The sequence below is a fragment of the Acipenser ruthenus genome, chromosome 6 (genome assembly GCF_902713425.1).
Source record: "Acipenser ruthenus chromosome 6, fAciRut3.2 maternal haplotype, whole genome shotgun sequence".
Classification (NCBI taxonomy): Eukaryota; Metazoa; Chordata; class Actinopteri; order Acipenseriformes; family Acipenseridae; genus Acipenser; species Acipenser ruthenus.
This window is the reverse complement of record NC_081194.1, coordinates 44,500,359-44,512,552: the sequence shown is the minus strand read 5'-3', so window position 1 is coordinate 44,512,552 and position 12,194 is coordinate 44,500,359. Positions and strand designations below refer to the sequence as shown.

The following is a 12,194-nucleotide window of genomic DNA, read 5'->3' as shown; positions in this document are numbered from 1 at the left end:
ACATATTTGCAATAAAAACTTTACAGAATACAGTGTAGTGTTACAACAAACGTATTACTTACCACTGGTATTTCCTGTGCTGTAAGTAACCATGGGTACGTTAAACCATGAAAAAAAAAATTCGTAGCTAGGATATACAGTACATAGGGATAAAAATATATTTTTGTTCCGTATAGTATTCTGCTTATTTTGATTTTGAACCAATTAAATATTTTCAGAATAAAAACAGTCAATTTCCTGTTCTTAACCGATGCTTGTCATTTGAACTTTCAGAACTGGGTTGTGTTGTTTGATTGTTTTTGGTACGTGAGGTGGTGATGTGATAAGTGTTCCAGCCAGCTGCTTTTTTACAAAATTGTACTTCACAACTGGCTTGACATGAGCCGGCACCCAACAAATGTATATAATTAATATTGATTATCATCATTTGAACACTCCTGTGTGAGGATCTGTGAAGCAACATGATTCATATGTCATAAAGGTTTTATGAAGTACATGCATTTTAATTAAAAGAAGAATCCAAAATGTAAAACTCTAATCAAGTAAATTCACATTTTATTCCTGCACAAAATTGGAACATGTGAAGAATATTAATCACATTTAGTTGTAAAAATGTGGTCAATATGTAATTAAGATCATTCATACGCATCTTCATTTTTTCACATGTTCCAGTTCTACGTGTTTTTTTTTGGTAGAAAGACTAAAATGTACAGTTCTTGACTTAACTTCCATTCCTGCTGTCATCCTATCACCAGTCCTGAACAAGGGCCCAACCTGGGAAGTCTCCAACTTGACTTTGGTGCCTGACCAGTAACTACTCCTTGCAGGTCCCCAGCCAAGATCAGCAACTCAACATGACCAGGATTTGAATCAAGGTCCCACTTGTATGTCACAGCCTGTACTCATGCAGTTGGTCTTTTTACTGGATGAGCCACTAAGTTTACCTTCAGATTTTATTTATATAAATTAGTGCAAAAGATAGATAAGGTTTGTCCTAGACTGTCATGATTGCACAGTTATCAGTAGTGGGCCTCCTTCACAACATTTTAACTCATGAGTTATTTGAATGTTTTGCATTTATGAAACTGAGTTTTAGGGCCCACAATCTAATTTGTTTACTAATGTGTTTATAATGATTTAATTGTAAAGCAACTGTTTTAATTATTGTAAAAGGTAATGTATTGACAGGGGTAAAACTATAGAGTCACAGAACAAATTCAGCACAAAGTTTTAATCCGAGTTTCCATATTACTAGTTTTAAGTGCTACACCCAAGTCAATACCCACATATCAACTAATTGTTTTTCAATTCTGGGTTGTTTTCTCCATGTTCATTCAGTCCTTGGCTTCTCTAAAACATTGCCTTCAAAGGTCCCCTTTAGTGTATGATGGCGTTTTTTTTTTTTATATGATGAGACCACCAGAATTACAGTATTATCACACAAGAATCCAACAGCCACCAAACTACTGGCGAGGATTGACCTGGATTCCATAGACTTTTAACATCCAAACATGCAAACATTCTGTCAGACTCCTGTTTAATATTAGGAACTAACTTCCAAAAAAACATGCAGAGTCATATTGCTTTGCAAAGCAAGAACATTGGAACCAAATTATTAAAGAATGAGGATTTCATTTTAAAGCTTTGTACAGCAGACCAACAGATATGACTGAAATAACAGGCACATCCTGCTTTTCTAAATGGCAATGCTTACACCAAAGTTCACAGTCCAAACTGTATATTTTCTTTACAGTTTTACACAACCCAGTTTTCAGTTTGTTATGGGAAACTTTCCAATCTCACTTTCTCAATCAACACAAGCTAAATAACATATTTCTTTTCAAGGCCCTCCTCTAGAACTATCTACCCCATATCCTCAGTACTGATTAATAAAAAAGGATACGAGGTATGGCAAAGGGTTGAGCAAAAGCATGAAATGCACTTCCCCATGCGATCTGCCAAGGAGCAATGTACACCATGATGAATTGCAACTTGTGAAGCAGATCCCAGAGCTGCAGAAACAGAAACAAACAGTCATATATTGAGCCTGGAAAACCACATACCTGAGAGCAGTTAGCATTGTATCTCTTCTGATCTTCTCTTCTATATTAAAAGATCCAGTCAACTGTCAGCACCATAAAAAAGTTGATCACCGTGACCTACAATAAGGTAGAATAGGTTAATTTGGGGAATAACTTTTGGTAACAATTTTCCATGCAAAATGTCATCAAATTTGAGGTTTGGGGTTCCCAATATATAGCCTTCATTGATCCAATCTGTCTAGAACTCAAAAGTGGGATAACATGACCTACTTATAGATTAGGGGAAAACAAGCTTGGCTCTGGCAAGACTTTGTTCCAATCAAGCACTTCTTTAAGGAGGAGGAAACAAACTTCATGACAAGGGAATGGGTAAGTTGTTGGGGTTAAACCAATGAGGGAAATAATTTGTCACCTCGCTTCTAAAATGTATAATTAAAACAATATTGATAAATGTATTCTATGTCCCACAGAAGTCAGGAAATATACCTGGTGAGAACAGAAAGGAATAATCAAATTATATAAAAAGGCTCTATCTTGAATTACTATAAAGAATTGTCACCAACAAATTGTAATAGAATAGGAATCACTGCTTCATGCACTACCGATCAAATAGGAATGCTTCAAGGGATAGTTTTTGCATTAATAAGGATATGTGAAACATGGCTCGCTTCCCTCATTCTCTGCAACTTTCTTGTCTGAAACACATCCAGACACTTAAGGTAACCTGACAACCAGAAAATGCAGTAATTCATAACTGCAAATTAGACTCAGCAACACATGCAAATCAAAATGTATTCATGTATTCACTGAGCTAAATCTTTACTAATTGGAATTCTTGGGATTCCAGTGATATGTTTGCAATAGAACATCCCTCCGGAGGCATGCTTGTAGGCAGGATTTAACAACAGACTATATACAGAAAAAAACATCTCATTGCTGTTTTTCAGTAGGCTAAGCCACTTTATAACATTGAAGGGTTAATAGTGGGTTGGTGAATAAGGGAGGTTCACAAATTGTCAGCTACTATCAGTGGCCACAGTGAGAAATACAATTGTATTTAAAGACTAAGTAGACATCAAATGTATATATATATTTTTTTTTACATCGACTACTATTTCTATGGTGTTTGCAACCATACTACTATACTAAGTGGTTCTGGTTTCTGTTACTCCAGTATTAAGTAATTATTATTATTATTATTTTTCTCTAAATCTGCTTGTCTAAATCAGCTTGTCTGGCATATCCAAAGTGCCAGAAATGAACAGCCTCCCTCAATCCATTCAAATCATGTGAGATTATGACTGTTCAATTTTTTCAGCCCCACCTACTCTACACATACAGCTATGGCCAAACGTTTTGCATCATCTAGAATTTTAGGATTGAGACATAATTAAAAAAAAAAACTATATGAACATCATTTAGATCTTTTATTTAACATCATGTAATCAAATAAACTACAAAATGATATCGCAGAAGTCTACAGGAAGCCTTAACTATAGTACAGTATTTCATGTTAGATTTCAAAATGTCAGTTTTTCGTTAAGTATATGGAAAACTACAAAGCGGTATGTAATTCAGTATGTTAATGTAACATTATTCAGCAGGTTTCATTCGACTTTATGAAGCAAAATGTGTTAATTCTATAGGATGATGCTAAACTTTTGGCCAGAGCTGCACATACTGTATATATAAACAGAGAATCAATATTGGAGCAACAGAAGCCAGAAACACTATGATTTACAAACACCATAAATAGTAATGAAAAAAACAATTACATTGGCACTTCTGAATCTTTAAAAAATAGAAACATAAAATAGGAAGTTTTAATTACAGCTATGATTATAAAATGTATAAGTTTATTCAACATTTTCATCAACAACTGATTGAATTATGCCCTAGTTTAGTACGGAATTATTCAATTTGTATTTTTTTTATCAGCTGAAGATCAGGATATTTACAGGAGAGTCATTATCTGGGCAGCAAACCATTCATAACTCCACAGTGGCACCACTGTAAACAGAGTTCTTATATTTATGCAATTTATAAAAACCAAACATGTGGTGCTAGTTCATCTCAGTTATGGGGTTTAGCTGCAAAAAGCCATTAGCACTTGTATTTTTGCTCTAAGACTGCTATCTTCAAGCCAATCCATGAACAGAGACAACCAAGCACCAAGAAATTGCTCTTATATTTTTCCCCTGGAAACCTTTGGTTTTTGAAAACTGTTCTTGTATTTGTTGTTGCAGTTAGTAGTTTTCAAATCTATGCCTAGGCAGATTTTGCTCTTGTTCTGCTGGGTGTCCTTTCTGCAACTGGCTACTAATTGGATTGCTGCTGGTGGATTTACAGACATATTTGATGTATTGACTTGAAACTTGGAAATATCACAACTGTCCAAGGTATCTATTGAGTTAACTTGTCTTTGACCTTCAATCCAGTATGCTTGGTGTCCAATGTGGAGGTTTGTGTTGTTTTAAATATTGTTCTTCATTGCCAAAGTGATTACCATTGATAAAAAGCTATTCAGGATAAGGTCGCTGACCGGAGGCCTTTTGATTTGGCAGGTGGGTTAAATGTTCAGAGCTTTAAAATATGAAATTATTATTATTTTTTTTTTAATTCAACACACTACTTACTGTTTTGCCTTCAGTTAACACAAAATAATTATTATTTTGTATTATTTCTAAACGTTTTAAAAATGTTTTAAAACAGTATTGCAGTACATTGTTCTTACACGACCTTATCAAAGCTTTAACTTACTTAAAGAACTTAAAAATTAGTCATTGGCTAGCCTTTCTGTTGACAATATGTTCCTAACAGTACATTTAACCAAATCTCTGAAAGCTTTCAGCATTAATAAAAAAAATATTCTAAGTGATTTATAACTTTCATTTTAACCACCAAAATTGTATCTTCTTTCATCTATATTTTACTCAGGTTCTTCTTTGTTGCTTAGTCTAAAAGGAAAGTATTGATATCAGAGCTTCTTTTGGGATTTATATTTAATGCCATGAATCATTATGAGCAACTGGAGGTCAGGTTTTGTTTTCTGACAATGTGGTTTGAATGCATTAGTATGAAATATGTTTGCACGATACTGCTGTTTGCTAACAAGGAATGGAGGTTTGTCTGTTGGTCTTCTGGGAAAAGCTTTTATTAACAATAAAAAAAACTCAAGAGAATGAGTTTTCTTTACAGAAAAGCAGAACGTGTGTAACAGAAAAAAAAGTAATTTAAACACCCTTTGGGTTTCACAACATTGTCACTAACTGTTACTTCCTGCTGCAGACTGTATATTGCTGCATATCTCTTTTTAACCCTTAAGGACCAAGCGTTTTTCAGTGGGATGCTCCCCCAGGACCAGGGTTTTTTTGTGTATTTTACAAATTCAAAACAAATCTATATTTTACAGTAGCATCTTGGAATTGTTGTGTTGTTTTTACTGTGGAACATTATAAAGTACTTCAGAAACCATAAAAACGTCTCTCTTTTTTTAAACAATATATTTAGTATTTTCTTTAATTTTTTTAATGTTAAATCTTTTTTATTATGATGTATTCCGCTAAGTGCTTTCAAAGAAACACGTGTATAAAAATGTGTTATTCTATGACCTGAGGGACCTCACAATACTTCCTGAAAGTTTTGTTGAAAAATATTGAGTGATTTTGTGATTGTTTTTTACATATTTTTAGCTGACTTTGCCGTTCTATCTTTGAAATTCATCAAAAAATCTATTTTTAGTAGTAGATACTTGATTTTGTTTGGTTCAGGACACTCTACAGAATATTACACAATACAGGAACTATAAAAAATACTTTTACTGATTTTGAATCACTGTCAGAAAATTGTGATTCACCAGAATAAGACACCAGTATTTCTGACAATGATAATAACCTTGCCATCTTTAAATGAAATTTGTAGAGTGGAAAAATGTATATTATTGTGTGCATATCAATTTCTGTACATAAACAGTAAGCATATACACAAAACATCCTATTATCAAAGCAGCATGTTGCAAACATCAAGAACAGCAGAATACATCGTGCTAAATAAACTACACAGTGCTAACTGTTATAAGCAAACATAGTAACATCGCAGTGTCATAATAAATGTTTATTATCAGGATCTTTATAAGCAATAATGGACACTACTCTCGATTATTTTCTTAAAATAAACATTTATCAATAAAATAGTAGTTGTTCATTCCATTATTATCAGTAATAATGAAAAGAAAAGGTAGCTGATATAAATTTAGTTAATGATACATTACCTGCTTATATCTACTCGTTTCTTGATATTATAAATGTGAAAACATATATATTAAAACACATGAGAATACATTTTCTAATATAATTATAAGTCAAATACATCGGATCTACAATGTTTTTCCATTTCTTTCTTATCTCTAAACAAGCTCCTGTGATGTTTTCTTTCTGTGTGCTGCTGTAAACTTTCTCTGTCCTTTAAAACTGCATGGGTGGGTGCAGCAGCAGGCAGAGGCGAGAGCCCTGGCGATTGTGCATCAACATCTGGTTCACTAGGGGGAGTGAAACGGGACACTTGGTGAACAACTGTGCCTGGTGGTGCAGCGACTTGGGAACTAGGCCCAGCAACCAGAGGTCCAAGCACAAAGGTTGTGTGTCTGGGAACCCGGGTCGAGGGAACTGTCCCACAGGTGCCGAACTGTTGAACGGTGGTCGTGGCTGTGGTGGAAGTGGTCACCTCGACTTCTCCTCCTCTTTCCTTCTTCTACATGGCAGGGGCTCCTCCCCCTCTGGCTCTGGAGACGGCAGCGGCTCCTCCCCCTTTGGCTCTCGTGATAACACTGGCTCCTCCCCTTTTGGCTCTCAGGGCGGCAGTGGCTCCTCTCCCTTTGGCTCTCGTGATATCATTGGCTCCTCCCCTTTTGGCTCTCAGGACGACAGCCGCTCCTCCCACTTTGGCTTTTGGGACGCCAGACGCTCCTCCCCCTTTGGCTTGCTGACTGCAACCGCAACTCTGGCCCCAGCAGCAGAAGCTCTCGCCCCAGCAGCAGCAGAAACTCTGGCTCCGGCAGCAGCAATTGGTTCTAGCAGCATCTTCTGGCTTGCTGCTTGCTGTAAAAGGAACATGAACTGCTGCCCCTGCTGCACTCACTGCTGGTATATCTGCAACTGTACCTCAATTAGCCTCTTCAGCATTTGTACTGGACAGTGGAGGTTATTTTGGTGAGAAAATGGCAAGAGGGCGGCTCTGTGCAGATGCTGTTGCTAACCTCCTAAAAGAGGTTGATTTTGTGCTAGACAACTCTGGCAGTGAATATGAACCAAGTGGCACTTCCTCCAGTGAGGAGATCAACAGTGGTCAGGAAGAGGAGCCTATGGAAACTGAGCTGAGCCCCTGCCTGAACCCAGTACAGTAAGTGGGCCTGGACCGAGGGGTGGTAGCTTTCAGCCATTCTACCACTGGATCAACCCTAAAATCATTCAAATCCCCCTTTTTTCTGGCGAACCAGGTACCAGAGTGAACACAACTGGGTTTACCCCAATTCACTTTGTTCTGTTGTTCATCACTGAAGACATTTTTGAATATTTGGTAACCCAAACCAATTTATATGCCCAACAATATCTGGCACAGCATGGGAACAACCTGGGGCCACGTTCTAGGGTGCGGGAGTAGGTCCCCACAAATGTTTTAAAAATGAAACAGTTCTGGGGCTTATCGCTTCTAATGGGACTAGGGAATAAACCTAAAATTGATTTATTTTGGTCCACCAACCCAATCCATGCTGCCCAATTTTCTCCTCCACAATGAGCCAGGACAGATTACCGTTAATCTTAAAGTTTCTACATTACAACGACAATTCTAAGGCTGTCCCGAAGGACCATCCTCAATTTGACAGGTTCTTCAAATTACAACCACTTCTAGACCATCTGCAGCATACATTTGAAGAGACATATACATCTGGCCAAAATATATCTGTGGATGAGTCCCTCCTGTTCAAGGGGAAGCTTCTCTTTAAACAGTATATTCCCATGAAGCGTGCCAGTTATGGGATTAAACTGTACAAACTGTGAGAGTTCCACTGGGTACACTCATCAGTTCAGAGTGTACACAAGGAAGGACTCTCAGATTGAGCTGCCTGGCTGCCCCCCATGTTTCCAGACCACTGACAAAAGTTTGTGGGATCTTCTTTTTCCCCTGCTAAATCTTGGCTACCATTTGTATGTAGATAACTTCTACACAGGGATCCCTCTGTTTAGGGCCTTGTACACATCACAAACAATGGCTTGTGGTATAATAAGACCCAACATGAAGGGATTTCCAAGACAACTGGTAGCCTACAAACACAGGCTTGGCAAAACCAGCGCTCTGCGCTGTTAGGAACCGCTGGTAGTTAAATACTCTGACAAAAAAGATGTGTACCTCCTCACCACCATCCACGATGAGGCTACTGTAGCAGTTCCTGTACTCCAGGGCACACTTAGGCGTGTTTGTGTGTGTGTGTGTGTCCTGGAGTACAATAAATACATGGGAGGCATGTATAGGTCAGACTAGATATTGGAGCCGTACAATGCTGCAAGGAAGACCATAGCATGGTTGTGAAGGAGAGCGAATAAATCCGAATCAACAGTCTCCCTCTCGACCTGTGAGGGCACTGTACAACAGAAACTGCGTGCCTTGTACTGAATGGTTGGGCAGTTCATTCCAGGGGCAGTCGGAAGCCATCCATTCAGGAAGGGGGCTGCGTCACGGTACCAGGAGTCCTCGCCCTAGTACGGTGAGTGAAGTTTCAGTCATGAATTGGAGGAGAAGTGATTGAACTAGCTATCGGAGGGGGCGGGGCTTAGGGTACTTTAGGGGGGTGTGACGCCGTAATCGATTCCTTTGTTGTGGTTAATGGGAGGAAAGAAGGTCTGGAAATGTGAGTGGAGTATTTCCTATTTGATGAACTGTCTGTGTTTGTTTTATCAGATGGCTAGAACAAAGCCAGGAGCTGCAGCAAGCCCACCACTGCTGAGAGCACCACACCTGCACAAAGAACACCTACAGTCTGGAGACGGGGTTGCGTGTTTGTGTTTGGATTATTATTTTGGGACTGCAACCCTTTTTTGTTTATGCTGGCAATACCCATTGTTGGGTAGAGCCAGTCTTATTATGTAATGTTCTCAAACAGAAGAACAAGAAAGATTAAAAGTACTGTTTGAATCGTAACTTTGTATCTGTCGTTATTGAAGCACCTACATCACCTGTACACCTGAGCACTGCAAATCACTTGTCCACAATGGTATAAGAAGCTTGGCATGTACATGGTCCAGATTTCTTTGTACAACAGCTACGTAGTGTACCTAAGTACGACACCAGAGAAGCGGCTCACATTTCTGGACTTTCAGACCTCTGTGAACTCCAGCCTTGTGTTTGATACACAAGAGATACCAGAGACTAAAAGATTGGAAACAGTGGCAAGGCTTAGTGAACATCATTTTATTCGAACACTGCCACAGTCTGGGAGAAAAGCCAAGCCACAAAAAAAGTGTAGTGTATGTTCGGCATATGTAGGGCATATGGAGGAATACACGGTACTACTGTCCACGCTGTCCCTGTCAGCCAGGCCTCTGTTTGGAGGAGTGGTTTGAAAGGTACCACACTGTAAACGAGTACTGGAAGGACTAAATAAACCTCAGAACAATCCATCATGACACATGCTGTACCGGTACCTGAGGTAGCGTAACCAAAGGTAGTAAAAATCACTTGTTTTTATGTCATGCAACATTACCTTGGGCTCCAGAGGAATTATGGGTGACAAACCATTGAAGGATGATGTTATGTTACCCATTTCTAAAATCCTTATTTTGTGCCGTTTCAAAAAATGTATACTTATGCCAGGGTATCTCATTCTTTGGTGGCGTAATGGGCACGTTAAATTAACTAGAGTCACCTATTTAATATGAATGCATTTTTAACAAAGTGAAGATCATCTTGAATTATACAGAAAATTGAAAAGTATGTATTTTTGCAATGTGAATATCCTTTTATATCTGGTGTTTCAACAAGGAGTTCATCTAATAATCCTTATTTTTAAAACCTACCTTATGAAATACAATTGACATTATAAAAAAGTCGAGTAGAAATGTCTCAGAGATTTTGCTGTAGTCAAACTCGAAGAAGACGATGGTGAATATCAGTGTTACAAACTGGTAGCTGGGATTACAAAATGAGGAGCGGAGGAGCTTCATCCCAGCAACTGTCATCAGTAAAACATCACAGCTGGAAGAAAATACAGAAATTCAAGAGATTAAACTAAGGCATTTCTAAGGGCGTAGTTATCAGTGTTGTTTGGTCTCAGCCCTTTGGAATGTTTCTGGAAATATGTGTGAACAGATGTATACAGCGCTAACATAACATCTGGACATGGTTTTTACTGACTGTTCAGTGAACCTGTACAAGGCTCTCCCTGCTACTCAGACTAAGCACCATGAACTACACAGCCATAAATCACATGATTTGGACAATATATTCAACATTTTTGTTCTCACCATGTTAAGAACAAATTAAGGTCACTACTATAAATTAATTGAAATATTTGTTTATGAAACAGTGTCAAAGATAAAGTCTTTCGACTCTTTCATGTTTTCAATTTCTTTGAAGGAAAGAAAATAAACTCTTAGGCAATGTTTCTCTGAGTTCTCAAGCAGACTGATGAATATTGTGGTAATTTTGGAACTAATGCCCACTGGTGGAAGCCCACCATTTTTTCACGAGTGACCTAAGCAAAATTAGTTTTCCAGATCTCCAGAGATGTATGAAAGGTCAGTGACTTAACATGCTGCGCCACCCCCAAATCAGGAAAGAAAATGAAAGCCATTTATTTGTTTTTTCTCTCCACTTACAGCATTATCTCCCATGTTTCATTAACAGTGCCAATGCTTTCCTTAATATAGTGCTTGCTTCAGACTAAAATTAAATCAAGTTGTGTTAATGGATTTTTCCCCCCTCATCCATTTGTTACCTGGGAGCTGAGTGATTATAGCAAACAAAATGAAGTACTTACTGAATACCCAGCCTCTTGCGATGGCTGAGAGAAAACCCATCATTGGTGACAGCACTGAGGATTATGGCTGGGTAAATTACATATTTTTCAAAACAAATAAGACACACACAGAGCCGTTCAAACCACATCAACTGGGCATCATCTGAAATTTGAGAAAATAATATATATATATATATATGCATGCATTATTTTCAATATTATAATTAAAGGTTCATATATTTTATAAAATGAACATTCTAGCTAGATTTTTGGTCATTACACACATCATTGATCATATCAGATCATTGCACACAAATATTATGAATACAATTATAATACAGTGGCAACAAAAATGACTCATAGAATTTCAAACCGGCACATCAGCTCATTTCTTCATTCACTCACCACTCTGTTGTCTACTTGTTTCCTGGCCTGATGTCACCACCAGCCATCCTGGTCACAGGTGAATAACTGTGCTCCTGTTAAATCGATACCTGTTACGAATCACATCAGAGTAATATAGAGCAAGTCGCAGCTCAAATCTGCAGGGTCTTCTCGCTTCTCTTGATATACAGGCCACACAAGCACGCTGAAGCCAGCCATTTTCTTAGAGCAAGTAAGCTACAAACGTGATTTATGTTTTCCAACCAGTAGCTGCCTATCCTGTTCAGACGAGTTAACAACGCAATTTAATGTAGACATTACAAATAACAAAATACTTAAATTACGTAATTATTGGACAATTAAACATAGATATTTTTATTATTATTACTTAAATGCATGTTCCTAAACGCAGAAATTATTCTACAAAATGATACCGTTAAGACGCATCTCATTCTCCGCCTGGTCTGAGGCACGTGTTAATTATGATGCTGGTAAGGGTCACTTACCGGCACAATATCAGAATCAGATGAATAATATGTTAATGAGAAAATTGGTCTCTAAGGGCACGTTATTCTAACGTCATGATGAGTTAAGTTTTCCTGGCAGTAAATGGTGTTTATGCATCACCTGATGAAATACTGTCATGTTAAACACTATTACTGTCATGATAAAGGAGACAGTAAGTTTTATGAGTATGGGTCTCTGTCTTCTGCAGCAAGTACTTTAAATGCTCTGCTTTCTGAGGAGGCACCCCCCAT

The 12,194-nt window shown here is 37.9% G+C and overlaps 1 protein-coding gene across 1 annotated transcript in view; it reads right to left on the bottom strand.

Moving 5' to 3' along the window:
• pcnx2 (pecanex 2) overlaps positions 1–12,194 on the bottom strand; it is a 148,704-nt gene that overhangs the window by 51,410 nt on the left and 85,100 nt on the right. Inside the window, exons 20-22 of the mRNA XM_034017005.3 lie at positions 11,074–11,215; positions 10,112–10,289; positions 1,904–2,012 (exon numbers count right to left, since the gene is read on the bottom strand). Of these exons, the coding sequence (XP_033872896.3) occupies positions 1,904–2,012; positions 10,112–10,289; positions 11,074–11,215 (429 nt within the window). The remainder of the gene's footprint in view (positions 1–1,903; positions 2,013–10,111; positions 10,290–11,073; positions 11,216–12,194) is intronic.